The sequence below is a fragment of the Megalops cyprinoides genome, chromosome 3 (assembly GCF_013368585.1).
Source record: "Megalops cyprinoides isolate fMegCyp1 chromosome 3, fMegCyp1.pri, whole genome shotgun sequence".
Taxonomy (NCBI): Eukaryota; Metazoa; Chordata; class Actinopteri; order Elopiformes; family Megalopidae; genus Megalops; species Megalops cyprinoides.
The window spans coordinates 15,873,852-15,896,329 of record NC_050585.1 but is presented as its reverse complement, the minus strand read 5'-3'; the positions used below and the strand labels follow the sequence as shown (position 1 = coordinate 15,896,329).

The 22,478-nt window shown below is 48.0% G+C and overlaps 1 protein-coding gene across 1 annotated transcript in view; it reads left to right on the top strand.

The window, feature by feature from the left end:
• The window catches only part of LOC118774323 (ryanodine receptor 1-like), a 78,055-nt gene that overhangs the window by 16,359 nt on the left and 39,218 nt on the right, over positions 1-22,478 (top strand). Inside the window, exons 15-57 of the mRNA XM_036523602.1 lie at positions 127-262; positions 1,281-1,376; positions 1,508-1,626; positions 1,741-1,874; positions 2,095-2,336; positions 2,423-2,615; positions 3,342-3,558; positions 3,657-3,761; positions 3,930-4,033; positions 4,128-4,211; positions 4,814-4,973; positions 5,214-5,361; positions 5,526-5,731; positions 7,457-7,631; positions 8,042-8,250; positions 8,449-8,807; positions 9,453-9,582; positions 9,960-10,120; positions 10,341-10,506; positions 10,600-10,686; positions 10,965-11,191; positions 12,097-12,541; positions 12,928-13,509; positions 13,894-14,094; positions 14,401-14,512; positions 14,640-14,783; positions 15,634-15,907; positions 16,308-16,422; positions 16,922-17,054; positions 17,221-17,315; positions 17,413-17,548; positions 17,718-17,904; positions 18,092-18,203; positions 18,710-18,830; positions 19,161-19,330; positions 19,506-19,726; positions 20,020-20,110; positions 20,439-20,579; positions 20,829-20,992; positions 21,250-21,328; positions 21,565-21,654; positions 21,891-22,031; positions 22,346-22,423. Of these exons, the coding sequence (XP_036379495.1) occupies positions 127-262; positions 1,281-1,376; positions 1,508-1,626; positions 1,741-1,874; positions 2,095-2,336; positions 2,423-2,615; positions 3,342-3,558; positions 3,657-3,761; positions 3,930-4,033; positions 4,128-4,211; positions 4,814-4,973; positions 5,214-5,361; positions 5,526-5,731; positions 7,457-7,631; positions 8,042-8,250; positions 8,449-8,807; positions 9,453-9,582; positions 9,960-10,120; positions 10,341-10,506; positions 10,600-10,686; positions 10,965-11,191; positions 12,097-12,541; positions 12,928-13,509; positions 13,894-14,094; positions 14,401-14,512; positions 14,640-14,783; positions 15,634-15,907; positions 16,308-16,422; positions 16,922-17,054; positions 17,221-17,315; positions 17,413-17,548; positions 17,718-17,904; positions 18,092-18,203; positions 18,710-18,830; positions 19,161-19,330; positions 19,506-19,726; positions 20,020-20,110; positions 20,439-20,579; positions 20,829-20,992; positions 21,250-21,328; positions 21,565-21,654; positions 21,891-22,031; positions 22,346-22,423 (7,290 nt within the window). The remainder of the gene's footprint in view (positions 1-126; positions 263-1,280; positions 1,377-1,507; positions 1,627-1,740; positions 1,875-2,094; positions 2,337-2,422; positions 2,616-3,341; positions 3,559-3,656; positions 3,762-3,929; positions 4,034-4,127; positions 4,212-4,813; positions 4,974-5,213; positions 5,362-5,525; positions 5,732-7,456; positions 7,632-8,041; positions 8,251-8,448; positions 8,808-9,452; positions 9,583-9,959; positions 10,121-10,340; positions 10,507-10,599; positions 10,687-10,964; positions 11,192-12,096; positions 12,542-12,927; positions 13,510-13,893; positions 14,095-14,400; positions 14,513-14,639; positions 14,784-15,633; positions 15,908-16,307; positions 16,423-16,921; positions 17,055-17,220; positions 17,316-17,412; positions 17,549-17,717; positions 17,905-18,091; positions 18,204-18,709; positions 18,831-19,160; positions 19,331-19,505; positions 19,727-20,019; positions 20,111-20,438; positions 20,580-20,828; positions 20,993-21,249; positions 21,329-21,564; positions 21,655-21,890; positions 22,032-22,345; positions 22,424-22,478) is intronic.

Sequence of the window (22,478 nt, the reverse complement as noted above, 5' to 3'; positions counted from 1 at the left end):
AAACAATTGATCTCTTAATCATTTCTTCACCCACTCCGCCTGTTTCAGGCTGATGCTTTCATGTTTGTTTATGTTCACGTATCAGTGGGAGTTTACCATGTGCTTGTGTGGCTGCGCTTTGCACAGGGCATGATCACTCTGGTGCTGGACTGCATCGACCGGCTCAACGTCTACAACACCGCCGCCCACTTCTCTGAGTTTGCCGGTGAGGAGGCGGCTGAGTCCTGGAAGGAGATTGTAAACTTGCTGTATGAGCTGCTGGGTAAGACCTTCTTTTTGCATACTGCAGTGGCATGCACGCACATGCACATACTCACACAGACACTTGCACAATCACACACACACGCTTAAACTCTCTCACACTCACATGCAGAGATGCACACTGTCCTCTCACACTGTTTTTACTTATGACACCAACAAATGTGTCAGATTCTGTGAGTATTGTCCCTTTTTTACCAGAACTAAATCCTGCATTGAGGCAAAGTGATTACCAGATGCACAATACAATCCCATATGTAGGCTAATCAGGATCTGTGATGTGTTTCCTTAAATGCACACTGATGTATGCAGTTACTGCATTAAGGCACTCCCACATCAGCTGCCAGAGAGTGAACAACAGTAGGTTTATTCTGAGCACATTTTGGCATTGACCTGTACCGGAGCGAGCGGGGGGGGGGGGGGGCAGAGGGTGAGGCTGCCCCAGGCCCATGGTTCTTCCCGTTTCAAAGGGGCCCAACCTTGGGCCCAATCCGCCTGACTGAACATGCATTTTTGTTGTTTAGTTGAGTATTTTGAATAAAGATTGTTTGTGTGTCTTGATCGCGGCAAAAAAATAAAAAGTCAGACCGAGGGCGTAATGGTTTCAACCGACCCCTAGCTAAGTTTCTCGCCGTGATATTTATTTTGAATGAGCAGGGACACAAGAGAGTTACAGAAAACTTTATTCGCTGTTCAGTATCCTTGTGTAAGTGTACAAACAGAAAAATTACACCCTCTGTTTGAGTCCCAAAGTAGGAACTAGGCGATTGCCGGCTGACTTGTTTTATTTCCCATTGTGGTCACTGCTGACGGAGCTGCGGTATTTAAAAATGGTCTTATGCAATTAAGTGTGGTGAAATCTAAGTTCCCCCTTGGATCTGTCTTGCATCTCCATACAGCCTATAATAGGCTCTATAAGGGCCCACTACAGGTCCTCGCCCCCTCTACAATGAGCCATTGACTCCGCCCCTGGCATTGACCATTTCCTCCCTCCCTGTCTGTGTCTCACCGTCTCTCCAAAGCCTCTCTGATTCGAGGAAACCGGGCCAACTGTGCTCTGTTCTGTGATAATCTGGACTGGCTGGTCAGCAAACTGGACCGTCTAGAGGCCTCTTCAGGTATGGACTCCACCCACACCCACGGTCATGCCCTCAGTGCTTTAGTCACGGACTACCCAGCTCTGTCCTGAGTGTTGCTTCTCTTCTGATATCTTCTCAGAGTGTGATCAGTGTTCTGCATTCCTCCGCAGGCATTCTGGAGGTGTTGTACTGTGTTCTCATCGAGAGCCCTGAGGTCTTGAACATCATCCAGGAAAACCACATCAAATCCATCATATCCCTGTTGGACAAGCATGGGCGAAATCACAAGGTCTGTAATTGGAGAAGTGTTGGGAGTCAACATGTGCAGGACCTGGTCTCCACTCCACACACCTCATCCTCTGTTCTCTCTCTCCACCCACTACCCCTGCCTTGTGCCCCTCAGGTCCTGGACGTGCTCTGCTCTCTGTGCGTGTGCAATGGGGTGGCCGTGAGGTCCAATCAGAACCTCATCACGGAGAATCTGCTTCCAGGTCGTGATCTCCTGCTGCAAACCAACATCATCAACTATGTGACCAGGTGACAAGCCAGTCCCCAACTGCATGAGCTTCCCTTTTCTAAAACACAATCTGATGTCAGAGTGCAAATGACATATTAGAATACCACTTTGGTTAATAATGATCGACTCACTGTGGAACGTAATTTGCCAAAAGCAGTGGTTTTGGTTTCCTGTGGAAGTCTGCAATCCTCTGTCTTCTGTCACTCCGTCTTTACCCCCTCTTCTCTCACCTGCCCCCAGCATGAGGCCAAACATCTTCCTGGGCACGTGTGAGGGGTCCACACAGTACAAGAAGTGGTATTTTGAAGTGATAGTGGACCATGTGGAGCCCTTCCTGACCGCTCAGGCTATTCACCTGCGTGTTGGGTGGGCCCTCACTGAGGGGTACAGCCCCTACCCTGGGGGAGGTGAGGGCTGGGGCGGTAACGGCGTTGGGGACGACCTTTACTCCTACGGCTTTGACGGGCTGCACCTGTGGTCAGGTGAGCCGGGCTCTGTGTCATACCTATTTGGCTCTCAGTCCACCATTGGCCTGCATGTGAGCTAAAACTCTCCTCCTTGTCTTTAGGGCGTGTCCCTCGCCAGGTGGCCTCGCCCAATCAGCACATTCTGGCAGCTGACGACGTGGTCAGCTGCTGCCTGGATCTGAGCGTGCCCAGTATATCCTTCCGCATCAACGGGCACCCGGTGCAGGGCATGTTCGAGAACTTCAACCTGGACGGCCTCTTCTTCCCTGTTGTCAGCTTCTCCGCAGGCATCAAGTAAGCGGCCAGAGACAGTGGGGTCGGGGGGAATATCTGAGATACCCAACTGCAACTGGAGGGGAGGGAGTTTCATAGGGAAGGGAATTGATGATTGTAAGTGGGCTGGTAGGTGGTAGAGCAGCAGGAGTAAGTTTGAAAATCCACAGTGTGTGAAACAGCTATCAGAAAAAACACAAACAGGTGAAATGACTTGCTGACCAAATTTCTTGGCAGGAGTGTATGTTACAATCAAACGCAAACAGAACTTTTTCCTCCCCCACCTGTCAGCTGGTTGATTGATGTCTTTAGAATTTAATCTTGTGCTTGGTTCAGTGGAGGCGCGGTGATGAAACGATCACCGAACACTCTGTTTTAGTGGCATGATTGAACACTCCTCCACTCTCCTTATCCACCTGTGGGGCTGATGCCCCCATCTTTGATTAAAAAGTTCTAAAATCTCTTTGAGAGTGGGACAAAGGGAAATAGCACTTAACTAGATATTCAGCTCTGTGTGCTTCACACTGAAAACTCTGTCTCTTAGTTCATTGTGAAGAATCTTCAGGGGTCGTGGTCTGAAACAGAACTGTACGTAGCACCAGAACATTGTGTTACCAACTGGAACCCTGTAGAATTAGATGGAAGGTACTCAGGAGCTGAATATGTGATTGTAATGAGTAGAATATCTGTGGTCATGAAGATTAGTGGGAAACATGCATGTCATTTTGGGTTCTCCCTGTCCCTCAGGGTTCGCTTCCTCCTGGGAGGGCGTCATGGGGACTTCAAGTTCCTCCCGCCCCCAGGCTACGCCCCCTGCTACGAGGCCCTGCTGCCGAAGGACAGGATGCGCATCGAGCCCATCAAGGAGTACAAGCATGACTTTAACGGCGTCCGCAACCTCCTGGGACCCACACAGTCCCTCTCCCACACCGCCTTCACGCCCTGTCCCGTCGACACTGTGCAGGTACCCCCGCTCTGCCCCCCCCCCCCCCTCCCCGGGGCACATGCTGCACCCCTCACTGTCTTCCGCCCCTCTGCTGACCGCTATGCTGTACCTTTCAGATCGTGCTGCCCCCTCACCTGGAGCGCATCCGGGAGAAGCTGGCGGAGAACAGCCACGAGCTGTGGGCTGTGACGCGCATCGAGCAGGGCTGGACCTACGGCCCGGTGAGCGCCGTGAGACAGACTGTACTGATTATAATGCTGAAAACAGGGCGACCGCTCCTGCAGCTGTTAAACTGATGCTAGGCAACACTAATTGTACAGCAGCTGTGGGTATTAATAACAGCGCTGATGGCAGTCCTGTCCCTCTTCCCCGCTTCGTCTTACTCTCAGTTTCGAGATGACAACAAGAAGCTGCACCCCTGCCTCGTTGATTTCCAGAGTCTGCCAGAGCCTGAGAAGAACTACAACCTACAGATGTCTGGAGAAACCCTCAAGTGAGTGTGGTTTAGGGCCGCTCCTCCTCTCTCGGCCCAACTGATCTGGCATCCCCAGAGGTCACTCAGTCTTTCTCTCTCTGTCATTGGACAGGACTCTGCTGGCGCTGGGCTGTCATGTGGGTATGGGTGACGAGAAGGCAGAGGAGAATCTGAAGAGGATAAAGCTGCCCAAGACGTGAGTACCACTCTAGAGTTCCAAACGTCAAAAGAGAGACATTTCTTAACTTTAAACCAACCAGTAGTGTTTTTCCTTCCTTCTCCCATGTTTCAAATGCAACCCCATAATTATGAACCAAAGTTCGTCCTTAGAATGTCCATGGCTCCTTTACCTGTGTTGATCCTCTGATACTTACTATAACTGGATGGGCTATGAATGGATATTGAGCATGAAATGAGCCTTAAAGGTAATTGAAAGATAAGTGGATTAAGAATGCCATCTGTTTAAACTTAAGGTACAAAATAGCAAATCAGGATATTCAGCAGAGTTCATTGAGACTTGAACACATTTGCATCCATAAGCTGTTGAGGCTCATGAGCTCACACAGCAGATGCTTCAAGCTGAAACTGTGTGTAAACTGTGAAAGCCATCTGCAGGAGTGGATATTTCACACAGCTCTAGCTTGGTGTATTGTGCCTGTGATTTTCACAAAATTACACACACACACACACACACACACACACACACACACACATAGGCCACACCAATGACAGTAGATTGTAGTAGTCACTCTCACACTCCTCACGGTTCAGCCATGTGATCACACTCTACCCAATCAGCTATGTGATGAGCAACGGGTACAAGCCTGCCCCCCTGGACCTCAACCATGTCAAGCTGACGCCCAACCAGAACACGCTGGTGGAAAGGCTGGCTGAAAATGGACACAACGTGTGGGCACGGGACCGGGTGAGGCAGGGGTGGACCTACAGCATCGTACAGGTATCCCTCTGTCTCTTTCTCTTTTTGGGGAGTCAGTCATGCTATTTCAGTTCTCTCAGTACAACTTCATTCTCGTTTTAAGAGTTTTATCAAATTAGCAGAGTACTCCCTCACCCTCTCTCCTAACTGGCTGCCAGTTTGGAGTGATTGTAAAATTTAGGTTGATATATAAGATAAAAACACAACTGGGACAGTATGAATGCACTGTGTCCCTCTCACACTCTCATATTCTGCCACCAGGACATTGTGAACAAGCGAAACCCCCGCCTGGTGCCTTACAACCTACTGGACGAGAAAACCAAGAAGACCAACCGGGACAGTGTGTGCGCTGCTGTGCGCACGCTTATAGGCTACGGGTACAACATCGAGCCCCCTGACCAGGAGAGCAGTGAGTCATAGTGTATTATTATGCTATCATTGCAGTAATCAAAGCAAAGGCCCAAAATGGGGCCTCCAGATCCACAGCTGCACTAACACTGACCGAATACACTCTAACCCCCCTTTCAGCAATCTGATTATGAGCTCCATTCGTCTCCCCTCCATCTCCCACAGGCGGCCACGGGCCAGGCAGCATGCGCACGGATAAGATCCGTGTGTTCCGCGCAGAGAAGTCGTACGCGGTGACCCAGGGGAAGTGGTACTTTGAGTTTGAGGCGGTGACGGTGGGCGAGATGAGAGTGGGCTGGGCTCGACCCAGTGTCCGGGCCGACAAGGAACTGGGGGCGGACGACTTGGCCTACGTCTTCAACGGCTTCAAGGCAAGGCTGGATGGAGTCAGAGTGACCGTCTGCAACCCCTCTGCTTATATAATAATCTTTTATTACATCAAATTTATTCGCTTAGCAGGCACCCTTTTCTAGAGTGACATATCCATGTATACAGCCAGATATTTTTTAAATTATTTATTTCTAAAAGTACTTTCAATGTATGCTTTGGAAGGCACACAATGGTGTTTTTTTATGAATTGAGTTGTTTATAACAACATAATAATAATTTTAAGAACTGACCCCAGTGATAAGACTTTCCTCTGTAATGACATTGAGCCAGATTCACTATTCATGCGAAGAACGCACGTTTTTGTGTGTATGCTGTGCGTAAGATCAAAATGAGGGAAATTTTGGAATGCATCAGTTTCTCACTAACTGGAATTTGTTCCTGCACACAAATGAGTTTCACGTCTGCTCCAGACCACTCATACCACACATGCAAGCACACACATTTGAGCAAGAAGTTTTTTTTTTGCAATTCCAATAAAGTGTTCAAGTATCAAGTTTGTATGCGAACAAAATGAGCTTTGGCAGAAAATATACTTAAAAATGCAATTCAATTATACTGTAGTTGACAGAGGCTACGTGATGAACGGGAACACAGAACTCAGTGCTTACTACGGGTGCGTCATGTTAGGGAAACAAACTAATATACGAAAGAAAACCTGTTATTATCTGAGACCAAATCCCATCGTAAGACACAAGGTAATCGCAGGTGAAGTGCCATTGTGCTAATTAGCAAATGTTTCGGTCCAGCGACCCTCATCAGAATCGTTCTCTATTCTCCATAGTTATGTGCTGAAACCCTGGCTGATGACACTACTGGCAGACACTACGGGAGGTTGCATGAAACCACATATACACACTCGCTCGGTGATGCAGCGCAGTATTAGTGTCCCAAAAAAGCTGCTGATTATGTTTAGACTCAGCAGACGGCATGCTTTTGTACAGGTCAGAGAGCTATGCGAGATGTTGCTGGCCTGGTGTGCTCTCCATAATATGGCCATGAAAGATTTCATTCGTTCGCCATGAGATGAATGACAACGTGAGGACCCTATGTCTGAATCGTGCCAGAGATCCCGGGCTACGATTCAGACTTGCATTGAATTGTATTGAATTACACTGAATTAACAAACCATCTTTGAATAAAGGGACAAATTGCACATAGGTGTGCACCTTTTTACCATAGGCTTATATCTGTAAAGTCTACTCCCAAATACCTTCTGTCTATTGACAAGGTAAGGACAAACTTTTTGATCTAAAATTGATTTAGACGTTGAAGTGCTTTTAAAGTGGTTATTTTCCACCCATTTTCGACTCCATTACTCACACTATGAAATATATTTTTCCATGCATTTACTTCTGTCATAATTGTTTACTTCTCTGAATCAGAGAAAATATCTTCCTGTTTGTCCCTTTCGGCAGCATATATACCTGCTACTCGGGAGACAGAATGTCATCCTTTGCGATTGTTGGGGCGCATACTAAATACAGATAACATGCACAAGGATCTAGTTTATGAATAGTTGGGATTCATCATCATACAAACGACGGTTCGAAAAATGCATGTTTCATGAATCCAACATGATTGTTGCATACACATTCCTCCCAAAAAAAAAAAAAAAAAGATTTTTATTATTATTAACGATTTTATTAACATTTCTATTAACACGTTGATGAATGAGGCCTGTTGTCTCCGCCACCCTCCCCCTCCAGGCTCAGCGCTGGCACGTGGGCAACGAGCCCTTCGGCCGAATCTGGCTTCCGGGGGACGTGGTGGGCTGCATGATTGACCTGACAGAGCAGAACATCATGTTCACCCTCAACGGGGAGATGCTGATCAGCGACTCCGGCTCTGAGATGGCCTTCAAGGACATCGAAATCGGAGAGGGTAAGAGGGAGACACAGGGAGGAGAGAGAGAGAGGAAGAGGGAAAGACAGGAAGCAGCAGCTTGGAGTAATAGCACGTTGAGGTCAGCAACTAGGAGGAGACAGGTTCAAATCCTGGCTGGAACAGCACTCTGCTGTTGGAACGTTGAGCAGGATGTACACCCCAAATGGCAAAATGATGCAAAAATATAAATAAATACAGTATATAAAACTGTAACATGGGGGATGGGATACTTGCCACCTCAGTGTAAGCTGTGTAGCTGAGTTGCGCTTGATGTGGGTCGCTGATAAATAGATTAACGCTTATTGATAACATTCAAAAATACAGAAAGAGGAGGGAGTAAAGATGGAAGGATTCTACCAGCTACTATGCAGCCTATTCACACTGCTGCTGTCTGTCTGCCTCCCCAGGCTTTGTCCCCGTGTGCAGCCTGGGACTGTCTCAGGTGGGCAGGATCAACCTGGGCCAGAATGTCAGCAGCCTGCGATACTTCGCCATCTGCGGCCTACAGGAGGGCTTCGAGCCCTTCGCCATCAACATGAAGCGGGACATCACCATGTGGTTCAGCAAGAGCCTGCCCCAGTTCATCCCCGTGCCCCCCGACCACAACCACATCGAGGTGTGTGCCACCGAGTACACCCTCTGGAGGAGTCTTTTCATCAAGTCATATGTTATACTTAGAACTCTTATACTTAAATCTCTTATAATTGGCTAGATCTCTTATACTTAGTTAGAACTCCATTAACTAATTAGATATTTTACACTTAGTTGTACTTACTTAGATCTCATTTTTCCCACCACCCTCTCCTCCTCACAGGTCTCGCGTGTGGACGGGACAGTGGACAGTGCCCCCTGTCTGAAGCTGACCCACAAGACCTTTGGCTCCCAGAACGCCAACACGGACCTGCTGTTCCTCAGGCTGAGCATGCCGGTGGAGTTCCACGAGACCTTCAAGGTGCCGGCGGGGACCACGCCTCTCACCCGCGCTCTCACCATCCCCGAGGACGAGGCGCTGGAGGTGGACCCCAACTCGGAGTTCGAGATGCTGAAGAAGTCGGCCAGCCGCAAGGAGCAGGAGGAGAAGGAGAAGGAGCCCTCCGTGCCGAAGGAGATCCCGGGCAGCAAAGGGGGAGAGAACGAGAAAGACGCCTCCACAGAGAAGAGCAAGAAGAGAGGGTGAGAGAGAGAGGAGGCAGGAGGGATAATGGCTGATGATGGATTATGTTTATATAGGGCCTTTCACGGATCTCAAAGCGTTTTCAGAAAAGGAGGGCTGACTCATAGTGATGGACTTACTCCTTTCAGAGCAGGGCAGAAGGAAAAGAAAGGATTTAGTTGCATTTTTTTTCCACAGTGGAGACTGAAGAAAAGAATGTCACATTTCTACGACAAGCATAAATGGCATTACGTTAATTGAATTCTGCATGAACATGAATCACTTTGTGTATGTCTGCGTGTGTACTCATGAAGCAAATGTACAAAGTACATACCAGGCCACATGAACAACAGTACATACAGAATAGAGCAGACCCCATCAGAACATGTGTCACTCTGTCACACAGTACTGTGATAACCAATGGCAGCCTAATGCCTAAAGAAGTGCTACAATAAAAAAACATTAACGCCAAGTGCACTAATGCTCTGCAGTGATATAGAAAAAGCAAAGATTGTGAGTGTGCACAGGGAGTGCTGACTAGTAAAGGCACAGATGTGGACTACAGCTAGGGGAGAAGAGTGGTACAGGGTGTATATATGTGTGTGTGTGTGTACTGACACTGTGTGCGCGTGTGTGTGTACTGACACTGTGTGCGTGTGCTCCAGGTTCCTTTTCAAGGCCAAGAAGGCAGCGTTCATCGCTCCTCCCCCTGTGGTTCCTACCATGCCCCGCCTGATGGAGGACGTCGTCCCTGACGATCGCGACGACATGGACATCATTCTCAACACCACCACGGTGTGACCTTTGAACTCACCATCCTCTTGGTCATGCTTCAGGAGCTTGCAACATTAGGATTGTCAGGTGGCCCACTCTGGGACTCAGTCATGCAGTCAGACTCCACAGCACAAAACCTCAACACACAAGACACAAACACACTAGGGACAATGCTGAAAAAATAAACCATCTCTAGGAAGCTTAGATTAGGTTTAGCTGTTAAAATGATTTACTTCTGCTTCTGTTTGCTCTTCATCTGCTGTGTTATACTCTGAAGTCAGCCTTGAAGTGAGGTGCTTCAAATAGGAAATAGTTTAGATCTTACCGGAATGTCAGAGGAGGCTGTGCATGTGTCCCTGTTAAGTGTGTTCTTTCCGTGTCTCCCCCTCTCTCTGCAGTACTACTATGCAGTGCGTGTGTTCGCAGGCCAGGAGCCCAGCAGTGTTTGGGTGGGCTGGGTCACCCCCGACTATCACCAGTATGACGGCCACTTTGACCTCAGCAAAGTGCGTAACGTCACTGTAACCGTGGGCGATGACAAAGGCAACATCCATGATAGGTGAGCTGAGGCACAGGTGCACGCGCATACACAAGAACATACTTCAAGGGCAAAACCCATGTAAGGTGAATTCAGACGGATACACCCCCCATACTCACACACCATGCTGTCACACATGAACACACACACACACACACATTCTGACACAATGCACTTATTCAGACCATCGCACATTGACACGTTTTGAGCAGAAACATGTCTTCTCTGTCCGCCCTCTCAGTATGAAGCGCAGTAACTGCTACATGGTGTGGGGAGGGGAGTTTAGCAACAGCTCCCAGCAGACTCGTATTAGTCAGGAGGACCTTCTGATTGGCTGCCTGTTGGACCTGGACACTGGCCTCATGACCTTCACAGCCAATGGGAAGGAGGTCAACACCTTCTACCAGGTGAGATGGATGTGGTACGGTGTCCATGCGGTGCGTCCCTGAACTTTTCGTTGTGCGGGTGTAACCGTGTAACGCTGAGGTGCTGTGTTTCAGGTGGAGCCCAACACCAAGCTCTTCCCAGCAGTGTTCGTTCAGCCCACCAGTCAGAACATGCTGCAAGTGGAGCTGGGGAAGCTCAAGGTTAGAGTCTCAGAGAGTCACATTGCCATCTCTGAAAGGCTGTATCTTTTTTCTTTCCTGACTCATACTGTTCACCCTTCTGTATTTGTGTGTGTGTGTGTATTTCTCCTGTGTGTCGCTTCTCTACAATCCTTCTCTCACTATCCCTCTCTCTCACACCACCTCTGTGTCATTGTCTTGCTCATAATTGCTCCTATCATATATCTTATATCTTATAGAGCTCACCTCTGTTTCCTTCCCTTGGCTCAGGCTCAGGCTGTCTCTCTTTCTCCCGTCAGAACATCATGCCCATCTCGGCGGCCATGTTCCGCAGCGAGCGCAAGAACCCCGTCCCCCAGTGCCCTCCCCGGCTGGACGTCCAGATGCTGACCCCGGTGATCTGGAGCCGCATGCCCAACCACTTCCTGGCCCCGGAGACAGCCCGTGTGAGCGAGAGGCACGGCTGGTCGGTGGAGTGCCGGGAGCCCCTCACCATGATGGCCCTTCATATCCCAGAGGAGAACCGGTCAGTGTGGAGCACTCCCACTCCCACGTTACGCAATCCTGTCTGCAGCTAGTGCAGCATGCTGCTGTGGGACCTGTTAGCCAAAATGAGCAAGAGGACACATATCACCCCTGACTTCGGCCTCTCTACACTGGCCACTGGTTAGCTTTTTAAAAGATTTTAAGGTTTTATTGCTTACTTTTAAGGCTTTGAATGGTATAGTCCTTGATTACAACGTTGAGTTACTAAAACATCCCTCTGCCGGTTCTCACATTCACATTCATGAAGGCTCTGTCTCTCTGTGTCCAAAACCCATCTAAAGACAAAGCATGACCTCCCCTTCCCCTCAGAGGCCCTTAACTTTTGCAGCTTTGGGGCCTGAGGACAGCAGAGCTGCACAGATCAATTCTACTTTCATGTGATTTTTAAAAACTCATCTTTTAAAACTTAGTTTTAAAACTTTTTCATTTAAAATTTCTTTTAGATATTTGACTTCTTTTTACATGCACTGTAGCAGTGTTTTTACTTTTATGGTCCTTTGCTGGAAAGGTCTTGGAGTGCCTTGTAAGGGCACTGTAGTAATAAAGCTTATTGTTGCTATATTAAATATTATATTGAATACTGACCTCTGTCAGTGGAATTTTTGAAAGCAAGCATTGTTACTGAAGTGCACACTTTCCCTTGAACTGTAGTTGCATACTGTCATGGACTGAAGCATTCATCAAGAAGTAACATTTGGAAATATTTGTGTGGGGTTATTCAGATCAGAATGCATCTGAAATCCTTGAAAAAGCTTGATTTTGTCTCAGCAAAATCAGAATTGTCTGCTCCCTCTCTCCCTCTCTCCCTCCCTCCCTCCTTGCCTCAATCTCCCCCTCTCTCTGTTCCTCTCTCCCTTTTTACCCTCCCTCCCTCCCTCTGTCCAGGTGCATTGATGTCCTGGAGCTATCTGAGCGCCTGGACATGCTGAAGTTCCACTACCACACGCTGAAGCTGTACTGCGCAGTCTGTGCGCTGGGCAACAACCGCGTGGCCCACGCCCTGTGCAGCCACGTGGACGAGTCCCAGCTCTTCTACGCCATCGAGAACACCTACCTGCCAGGGCCCATGCGCAGCGGCTACTACGACCTGCTCATCAGCATGCACCTGGAGTCTGCCAAGCGCGCCCGCCTCATGACCAACAAGGAGTTCATCGTGCCCATGACGGACGAGACGCGCACCATCACGCTCTACTCCGACGCTGACAAGGACCATGCCCTGCCGGGGGTGGGCCTCACCACCTGCCTGCGCCCCAAACTGCACTTCTCCCCCGTCAGCTTCGTGGGGACGGACCCTGACGTCTACACCCTCAGCCCCATCATCCCCCTGCAGGTAGGCGGGGCTCAGAGAGAGTGGGAGTGGAAGGGGAGAGATTGGCTCTCTGCATTCTGAGTATGTTACACAACATTTGAAAAACTGAAGAGCTACTAACAAAATGTTTTTTTAATTTTTTTTTTGTAAAAATAAAAAAAAATACAAACAAAGCAAAGGTACAGAAGTGCAATGATCAGGGCACATAAATAACACTGTAGAGGAGACAAGCACAATAATGCCCTACAGTAATATTCCTGATAGGAAAGACTTTAGTGTTATAACTAGGTAGGGGAGCCAAGGTGCTGGCTGAGGAGGTGGGTGTTTTGTCTGCATCAGATGATAGGCAGACTGTACTGCCCGTACTTACCACCACGTGGCATTTACACGTTTCTCTCCCCTTCAAGGTCTTGAAGACCAAGGCCCTCAACATGCTGACGGAAGCCGTGCAGGACGGCGGCCAGGCCATGCGGGACCCTGTAGGGGGCAGCGTGGAGTTCCATTTCGTGCCCATCCTGAAGCTCATCAGCACCCTGCTCATCATGGGCATCTTTGACGATGAGGACGTCAAGCACATCCTGAAGATGATCGAGCCCACCGTCTTCGGCAGGGAGGCGGAGGCGTTGACGGAGGAGGACGGGGGCGGGAAGAGAGAGGAGGAGCAGAAGACCACCTCCAAGGAAGAGGGCAGGGAGGTCAAGGAGGAAGAGGAGGAAGGACACAAGGGGGAGGTGGAGGACGAAGGAATGGGAGAGGAGGAGGAGGAAGAGGAGGATGAGGAAGAGGAGCTGGATCTGGAGGAGGAGCTGGAAGAGGAACATGTAGAAAAAGAGGGGGAAGGGGAGGGTGAGGGGGAGAAGGTGGATGGAGAGAAGGGAGCAGAGGAGAAGGAGAAAGAGGCTGGAGCCGGCGAACCTGAGGCTGAAGTAAAGGAGGGTCTGGAAGAGGGACTGCTCCAGATGAAGCTGCCTGAGTCTGTCAAACTGCAGGTCAGTGTTTCTCACTCGGACCTCTCTCTCTCTCTCTCTCTCTCTCTCTTCCTCTCTGTTTGAATTTTGTACATGCCTGAAATACATTTCTGGAAGCTTTTAATCAAAGTGCCAATGTATAATATAGATGAGGCCTTTTTTGGTATGATATGTATTTGTGGATAGGCAGAATTATTAAGATACCTTTGTTTACTGTTTTTAGTTTCAGTTTTTTGTGTTTGTGTTTTGGGTTTATTCTACTCTCTCTTATTTATGATTTTCATGACAAATGTTAAACACATAGCTTTGAAACACTCCGTCCAGATCTCTCATTTATTTTGTCACAGTGTTAGTGCTGTTTCCCATCATGCAACACTGCACTGACCCCAGCCCCTCTCTTGTCAGATGTGCACTCTCCTTCAGTACTTCTGTGACTGCGAGCTCCGCCACAGAGTGGAGGCCATCATCGCCTTCTCCGACAAGTTCGTCAGCCAGGTGCAGACCAACCAGCGCCAGCGCTACAACGAGCTCATGCAGGCGTTCACCATGAGCGCCGCCGAGACCGCCCGAAAGACCCGCGAGTTCCGCTCGCCTCCGCAGGAGCAGGTACCATACTCACTCCACCGCGTCTACTGCATGTGGCTGTGCTGACTGCCGAGAATTTGGCAGCCATTGTGGGAGGTAGCTGCTGAGTTCTTGGCAGTCAGCACTGCAGAGAACAGCAGAGAGAAACAGCTGCAGTAACATGGTGCACAAGAGGCTGTGAATGTCTGACAGTAGGAGGCATCATCTCAGGAATGCAAAATTTGTCGTCTGCTCTGGGTGAAATGCAGAAATGCAGTAATACCCCAAGACATTCATTAAGGTGCAAACTGTGACTAGTTGTCTGTGTGGGTGGGTGTGTGTCTCCAGATCAACATGCTCCTGAACTTCAAAAATTGTCCAGAAGAGGAAGAGTGCCCTGTCCCGGAGGAAGTCCGAGAGGCCCTGCAGGCGTTTCACAATGACTTGCTGACTCACTGCGGTCAGTGTGGCTTCACGCTCTACATGCATCCTGAACTGCACTGACTAAACCTGGTCAGACACTGAGGACTATTGCAGCCGTGCCTGACCGCGTGAGAAACGATGATGTTCCTCTTTCCATTTTTTAGGTGTGCATATCGAAGAGGAAGAGGAGGAGGAAGAGGTGGACACGTCGCTGCGTGGAAGACTCCTCAGCCTGGTGGACAAGGTCAGGAGCTTCCGCAGGAAGAAGCAGGAAGAGGAACCAGAGCCTGAGGAAGAGCCAAAACCTAGTGAGACCCCCTCTCTCTCTGTCTCCATGCTTAAAAAGACAAAATAACAAAAAAAATACATTTTTGATTGTGCTTATCTACTACAATTAACAGAGAGAAAAGTCCATGTATTCTCCTGTGAGCAGGAGAAGATAAACCAGAAATAATTTGCTTAATTTCAAATGGATATTAAAAATGTGCAGACCGACAATTTGCTTTGGGGTGAATGGTATAATATGGTGCTTATATATTTTCTTGAAATTGTTGTCATCTGCAACAAACATCTTGACTATGATTTGAATAGATCAGAAAACAGTAATTAGACTGACTGGAGCTGAGGTTTTATCTGCCTTGTGCCAGCTTTCTGTACGCCTGCAGAACAATTGATCATAATCATATAGAACATTTTGACCATGCGTTATTAATTTATGAGTCTGAGTCTGTCCAGAATAGCTCTGAATGGTTTTGATTGTGAGAATGTCCTGAAGATACCTTTATGGCATGCTGATTTAAGTTGCTAGGTCATATTATTTTTGAAAAACATAGAGTTTCAGAACAGGGGAACGCCAGTAATGTTTAATATTAGAGCATAACAAAAAAGGGTACATTTTAAATGAGAAAGATTATAGCTGGTACAAAACCATGTTAATGTTGTAAAAATTGCATTACATTAAGTGTACACACTAAAAGCATGAATTGTAATCAGATCATAAAGTTAAAAAACAGTATTGTATATTTCATAGTAAAATTAATTTGGAAATCAGGTAGAATACACATCCACACTCCTCAACACACACACATGTAGTTATTTGACTGATACAAGAGTTAATTTCTCCTTTCTCCTCCTTCTGATCACTCTTCTGCCCCTTAGGCACATTGCAGGAGCTCATCTCCCACACCATGATCCACTGGGCCCAGGAATCCTTCATCCAGAACCCGGAGCTGGTGCGCCTCATGTTCAGCCTGCTGCACCGGCAGTACGATGGGCTCGGGGAGCTCATCCGCGCCCTGCCCAAGGCCTACACCATCAACGCCGTGTCCGTGCAGGACACTATGGACCTGCTGGAGTGCCTGGGCCAGATCCGCTCCCTGCTCATCGTCCAGATGGGACCAGAGGAGGAGAGGCTCATGATCCAGAGCATCGGGTCCGGGCACAAGGGGGGGTCGGGGGGGTCAGGTGGTCAGGAGGCTGAAGTATATTGTGTCCCCTTGAGGAGGTTATATGGGGTGGCAGTGTGACGGTGTAGTTGGCGGAGCGTTACTTTTACTAATGGTTGTAGTACTGTTGTGATAACCTTGATCAAGGTCTGAACAGCCTCAGTAGTAATCCAGCTGTAGAAGTGGATTGCATGTAAAATTTAAACTGCATGAGTTGCCCTGTAAGCATCTATTTAAGGACTTCTGGTGAGAAAATGTGAAGTAAGGTAATTTACTAACTGGACGTAAATGCTCAGAGCATATATGGCTATACACAGGGACAGTGGGGGGGATACAGAAGATGTGAACAATTAAAATATTTGGGTGAAACTCTTCTTCCTGTCACAGGAACATAATGAACAACAAGGTGTTCTACCAGCACCCCAACCTGATGCGTGCCCTGGGCATGCACGAAACCGTGATGGAAGTCATGGTCAATGTGCTGGGGGGCGGAGATTCCAAGGTGCCCTCTCTCATTTTTTACAGCTCTGTTCTTTTAGAATGCCTGATGCCTGCTGTTTGGGCCAGCCATTCATCTTCAGACGTTTCTCTTTTATTCCAGCATTCAGTTCATTCGTTATTTGAATTTCTTTAGTGCAGTGATTATTTTCACATCAGTCAACCAGATGAATAAAGAAGGAAACAGTTGCACTCTGCAAGGAATAACAATAACAGTGATTGTTTGCTTGATAACTCAAATTATTTTTGCTTGAGGTCAAATCCAAAGTAAATGCTCTTACAAGAACTGACCATGGGCAACTATGAAATTATTAGTCGTATACAAATGTGATTTTTATAAAGCGAGGACACTGCTGCATATTATTTTTCCATAGTAATGATTAGCAATGTCCATTTAACAAGGACTTGGATCATTTCATGACCAGAGAAACAACTGCGTTTGAGTGTTCCTCTCTCTCTTTCAGTCTCTCACTCTGTCTTTGTCTCACTCTCTCTCTCTGCAGGAGATCCGATTCCCGCGAATGGTGACCAACTGCTGTCGCTTCCTGTGCTACTTCTGCCGGATCAGCCGTCAGAACCAGCGGTCCATGTTTGACCACCTCAGCTACCTGCTCCAGAACAGTGGCATCGGTCTGGGTGAGGGACGCTGTTGGATAAGGACCAATATTAACACGAGGTCTACACAGATTGCAGTATTGCATAATCATAGTAGCCCCAGCAAAACTGACCACTGAGTGATACAGCAGGTCTGTGGGTGAGCAGATGTTGCTGGTGTGTATGCTGAATGCCTGGTGTCCTGCAGGAATGCGAGGCTCCACCCCTCTGGACGTGGCCGCTGCGTCCTGCATCGATAACAACGAGCTGGCCCTGGCCCTACAGGAGCAGGACCTGGAGAAGGTCAGATGCACTGCTGCCCGGCACAGACGCCTCAGTCATGTGACATTAGTGACAAGGCACCGGTCATATCATATCATATATCCTCTCTCCCTCCCAGGTGGTGAAGTATCTGGCAGGCTGTGGGCTTCAGAGTTGTCCCATGCTGCTGTCGAAGGGCTACCCGGACATCGGATGGAACCCCTGCGGCGGAGAGCGGTACCTCGACTTCCTCCGATTCGCTGTCTTCGTCAATGGTCAGTGTGCGCCTCTGCGCGTGTCTCTCTGAATCTGGATGTTTTCTCCCAGTACAATCTCCCCAGGTCCAGTAATTACAGTACCTACAACGGCGAGAGCAGTGGTTTGTTTGCACCTCTGAGTGACAGCAACAAATCGTCCTCTCTCCTCTCTCCTCTGCCCTGCTAGGAGAGAGCGTGGAGGAGAACGCCAACGTGGTGGTGCGTCTGCTGATCCGGAGGCCGGAGTGTTTCGGCCCTGCCCTGAGAGGGGAGGGAGGGAACGGGCTGCTGGCTGCCATCGAGGAGGCCATCAAAATCTCAGAGGACCCCGCCCGGGATGGGCCTACTGTCAAGAAAGACCGACGCCACCCCATGTAAGAGTGAGGAGGAGCAGGCTCACATGCTGAAAGGGCTGCTCGTATCCCTCTTACAATTGATTAATAAAGTGGTTAGGAGGGGTTAGGCTGTATTTTGTGTATGTTTTTCTTCATGCTGAAACAGCTGACCCCTGACCTGCCTTTTCTCAGGCATGCATGTTTCTCTCCTCTGATTGGCTGGCAGGTTTGGAGGGGAGGAGCAGCAGGAGGAGAACAGGGTGCATCTAGGGAACGCCATCATGTCCTTCTACTCTGCCCTCATCGATCTGCTGGGCCGCTGTGCTCCTGAGATGCATGTGAGTTGAAGCAGTCTGAGGACCCCGCCCCTCTTCCGGTCAGACCTGAGACGGATCATGGGTGTTGTGTTGAGAGATATAACATTCAGAAGCCTGCAAAATGATGGCAGAGTTATGTTTGCTCCCTCTGAACGGACGAGTGTGCTCAGAGATGACTAATGTTTGCCAAAATATCATTTGTTAATTAAAACAGAATTCTAATTTAAGATTTTTAAATTTAGGGAAGCCAGCTTTGCAGATTAGTGGTCAATATTTAAAAGCTGACTTAACCATTTCATAAGTCATTTTATAATCTTCTGAACAACAGCACCCAGAACAACAGAAGTTAAAATGGTGTGCCAGAACACCTTTCAGTCAATCAGAACAGATCTTTGGATCAGAGTCAAAAACAAATGATCAAAAATAACAAAGTGGGCTGAGTGGTGGTGGTGCTGAGGATCACACTGAGTCCTACCTGCATGTATGTGTGTGTTACATGTGGACGTTTGCTCGCCCTCTCTCTGCAGCTGATCCAAGCTGGCAAAGGTGAGGCTCTGAGAATCAGAGCCATCCTGAGGTCCCTGGTGCCCATTGAGGACTTAGTGGGGGTCATCAGCCTGCCTGTCCAGATCCCCACCTTTGGGAAAGGTAAGGAAGAAGTGGGGAGGAGAGCAGGAAGTGTATTGGAAATAGTAAACACTGTGGGAAATCGCTTGCGTCATCATTTAGCTGTTGCTAAGTTAGCTAGTGCTCATGCGCTGTGAAGTGATTCTAGCCAGTGTCGGATGGAGGAATAGGGGATTGGGGGATGGATAAAGACAGAAGAATTTGGTCAAAGGAAAGGAATGAATGGATGCTATGTCTCGTTCTAAATCTGTGAGGAATTTTTGTATATATATTGGACTGTCCTCTGATTCAACTCAAGGTTCTCATCATTTGTCTCCTCTTTTTCTTTGCCCATCTCCCTTATTCATCCAGACGGCAGCATCATCGAGCCGAAGATGTCAGCCAGTTTTGTGCCTGACCACAAGGCTCCCATGGTGCTGTTCCTGGACAGAGTTTATGGCATCGACAACCAGGACTTCCTGTTGCACGTGCTAGAGGTGGGCTTCCTGCCGGACATGAGGGCAGCTGCTTCACTTGATACGGTGAGATTGCCATCCTCTACCTCTGCTGCACTGAAGATCCGTGTGTGTTTTTCTGAGTCTGTCTGTCTATTTTATATCTTTGATTAGATTTGCCTCTCTCCAGGACTGGAGTCACCCATCTCAGGTTGGGAAGCTATACTTCAGTAATAACTGCAATTTCCCCTTTCTCCACCAGGCGGCGTTCAGCACCACAGAGATGGCCCTGGCCCTGAACCGCTACTTGTGTTTGGCTGTGCTGCCTCTGATCACCAAGTGCGCCCCGCTGTTTGCGGGCACCGACCACCGTGCCATCATGATCGACTCCATGCTGCACACCATCTACAGGCTGTCCCGAGGGCGCTCGCTCACCAAGGCCCAGAGGGACGTCATTGAAGAGTGCCTCATGTCACTCTGCAAGTGAGTCCCACCAACCTGGGCCCGTGACTGTGACTATAACCTTTTCACCAATCTCCCCCTCTGCATACCACTGTAACCTTCTCATTGATCGCCTCCTCTGCGCATCACTGTGACCTTTTTGCTGGTCACCTTTTTGTGGATGCCTGGTTCTGCTCCATTCCTCTCATCCTGCTAAACGTGTATTTTGTATTAGAGACTGTCAGAATGTATGATGGAAGAATCTTGCTGGTATGGAATGCGGTCTTATGTAACAGCAGGACTCTCAGCTTGTCCCTTCCCTGTCTGTCTCCCAGGTACCTGAGGCCTTCAATGCTTCAACACCTGTTGAGGAGGCTGGTGTTTGATGTCCCAATCCTTAATGAGTATGCCAAGATGCCACTCAAGGTGTGATGCCTATGGATTAATTGTGCATACTGCTCACATAATCACATAATTGTACTATTGTACTGTTTTTTATTTTAATCTATTTTTTTATTTTTACAAAAGGTAGTAGCTGACTTACTATTAATAATAATATCAATATTAAATAATAGTAATTCACACAGGTGTGTTGATACTTTGTGTTGTGTTATTCTGAATAAAATTTTATTCTATGTTAACACTATATTGAATAGTAATTATTCATAGTGCTCATAACACACAGTGTTTGTTGTCATGGCTGCATTACTAGTAGTGACTGTTAATGAGGACTTTCTTATTGTGATCTTTGTAGCTGCTGACCAATCACTACGAGCGTTGCTGGAAGTACTACTGCCTGCCCAATGGCTGGGCCAATTTCGGAGTCTCGTCAGAGGAGGAGTTGCACCTGACTCGCAAGCTCTTCTGGGGCATCTTCGAGTCGCTGGCTCACAAGGTGCACTTCCTGTCTTTGAGCTGATATGCCGATACAAGAGTGTACTCGGGCTGTTTGGAGCTGTAGTAGTAGCATGCAGACAGAGACGTGGTTGCTCTGATACAGTGACAATCTGTCACACTGACCCTAGAGTAGGATTATGGCAGGAATCCGGACATATGAGGTCCAGTGAGAGAGATCCTGAGAGGGACTCCCATGTCAGGAGCCACGCACAACTGACCGTCTGCCCTCTTCTTTCCCCCTCTGCAGAAGTTTGACGCAGAGCTGTTTAAGATCGCCATGCCTTGTATATGCGCCATCGCCGGGGCCATCCCCCCAGATTACGTGGACGCCAGTTACTCCTCCAAGACCGAGAAGAAAGCCTCCGTGGACGCTGAGGGGAACTTTGATCCCAAACCTGTGGAGACCACAAAGTAAGGGTGCAGGATGGCAGACTGCAGTTAAAAGAGGGAGTGATGGAGGGGAAAGAGTAGCAGTGATGGACAGACATCTTGGCTTCAATGGAGGGAATAGCACACTGGATTATTACTGGATGGAGAAATATATGGAGAGAATGTCTGTGAGATTCATAACTGCTGGGGTGGAATGTTCAGGAAAATTTCCCATTGGTCAGTCGTGAAATATTTCATCTGATCCAGAGATAAAATGCAGTCTCTTTGCTCATTTATAGTACCATCATCCCAGAAAAACTGGATGGCTTCATCAATAAATATGCCGAATACACTCATGACAAGTGGGCTTTTGAAAAGGTCAGTTTCATTGTTTTGACAATAATTGCAGGCATTACAAAGGGTACTCAGCCTCTATTCTGCAGTAGCCACGCAATGACTGCAAAAATAAAAGCAGTTTTTTATTATTATTCTTGTGATTCAAAGGCAATTAAATCTCTTTGTGCTAACAGTGGTGGTCTTACTGCTTTGATTGCATTAGTTACTGATTGTTTGCAATGGCAATGGTTTTGAAAATGTGTCCTCTTTGCTCTCAGATCCAGAATAACTGGACCTATGGAGAGCTGTTGGATGAAAATGCCAAGACTCACCCCATGCTGAGACCCTATAAGACTTTCTCTGAGAAGGTTAGTCCCAGTGTCTCCCTCACCCTCTCTCACACGGTGTTCTTTTGGTCCCATACTACCACATGCTTAACTTTCAGTTCACTTCCATCACCTCTGTCCTGGTTACCTATCACTATGCACTGTTACTGGAATTTCACAAAGGCTATCCCTTAGTACACTAATCCTGCACTCATGCAAGTTTGATTTGAAGACATGATGTTGAACTGGCTAATGTTTATTCACCGTCTCGCTTTCAGGACAAGGAAATATACCGTTGGCCCATCAAGGAGTCCATCAAAGCTATGATTGCATGGGAGTGGACCATAGACAAAGCCAGGGACGGAGAGGAGGATAAGACTGAGAAGAAGAAGACCCGCAAGATATCACAGACAGCACAGGTAGAAAGAGGACGGAGATATTGTTCAATTGAAAGACACATGAGACCTTCTTGGGACAGCAGTGTGGCATAGTGGGAAGGAGCAGGGCTCGTAGCCAAAAAGATGCTGGTTCGAATTCCCACTACTGCACTGCTCTTGAACCCTTGGGAAAGGTACTTAACTCACAATTGCTTCAGTAAATAAGCAGCTGTATAAATGGATAAAATTGTAACCTATTTCATGTAAGTCGCTCTGGATAAGAGCGTCTGCTAAATGACCTTAATGTAATGCAATGAGATGATGGCTCCTAAATCCATTATATTTCTGCATTCCAGGCGACCTATGACCCCAGCCATGGCTACAGCCCTCAGCCTATTGATATCTCTGGCATGGCCCTGTCCAGAGAGCTACAGGTACTCGGCTCTGTCTGGTCTGACTGATGCTAGACTAATGCTAAACTGTATCAAG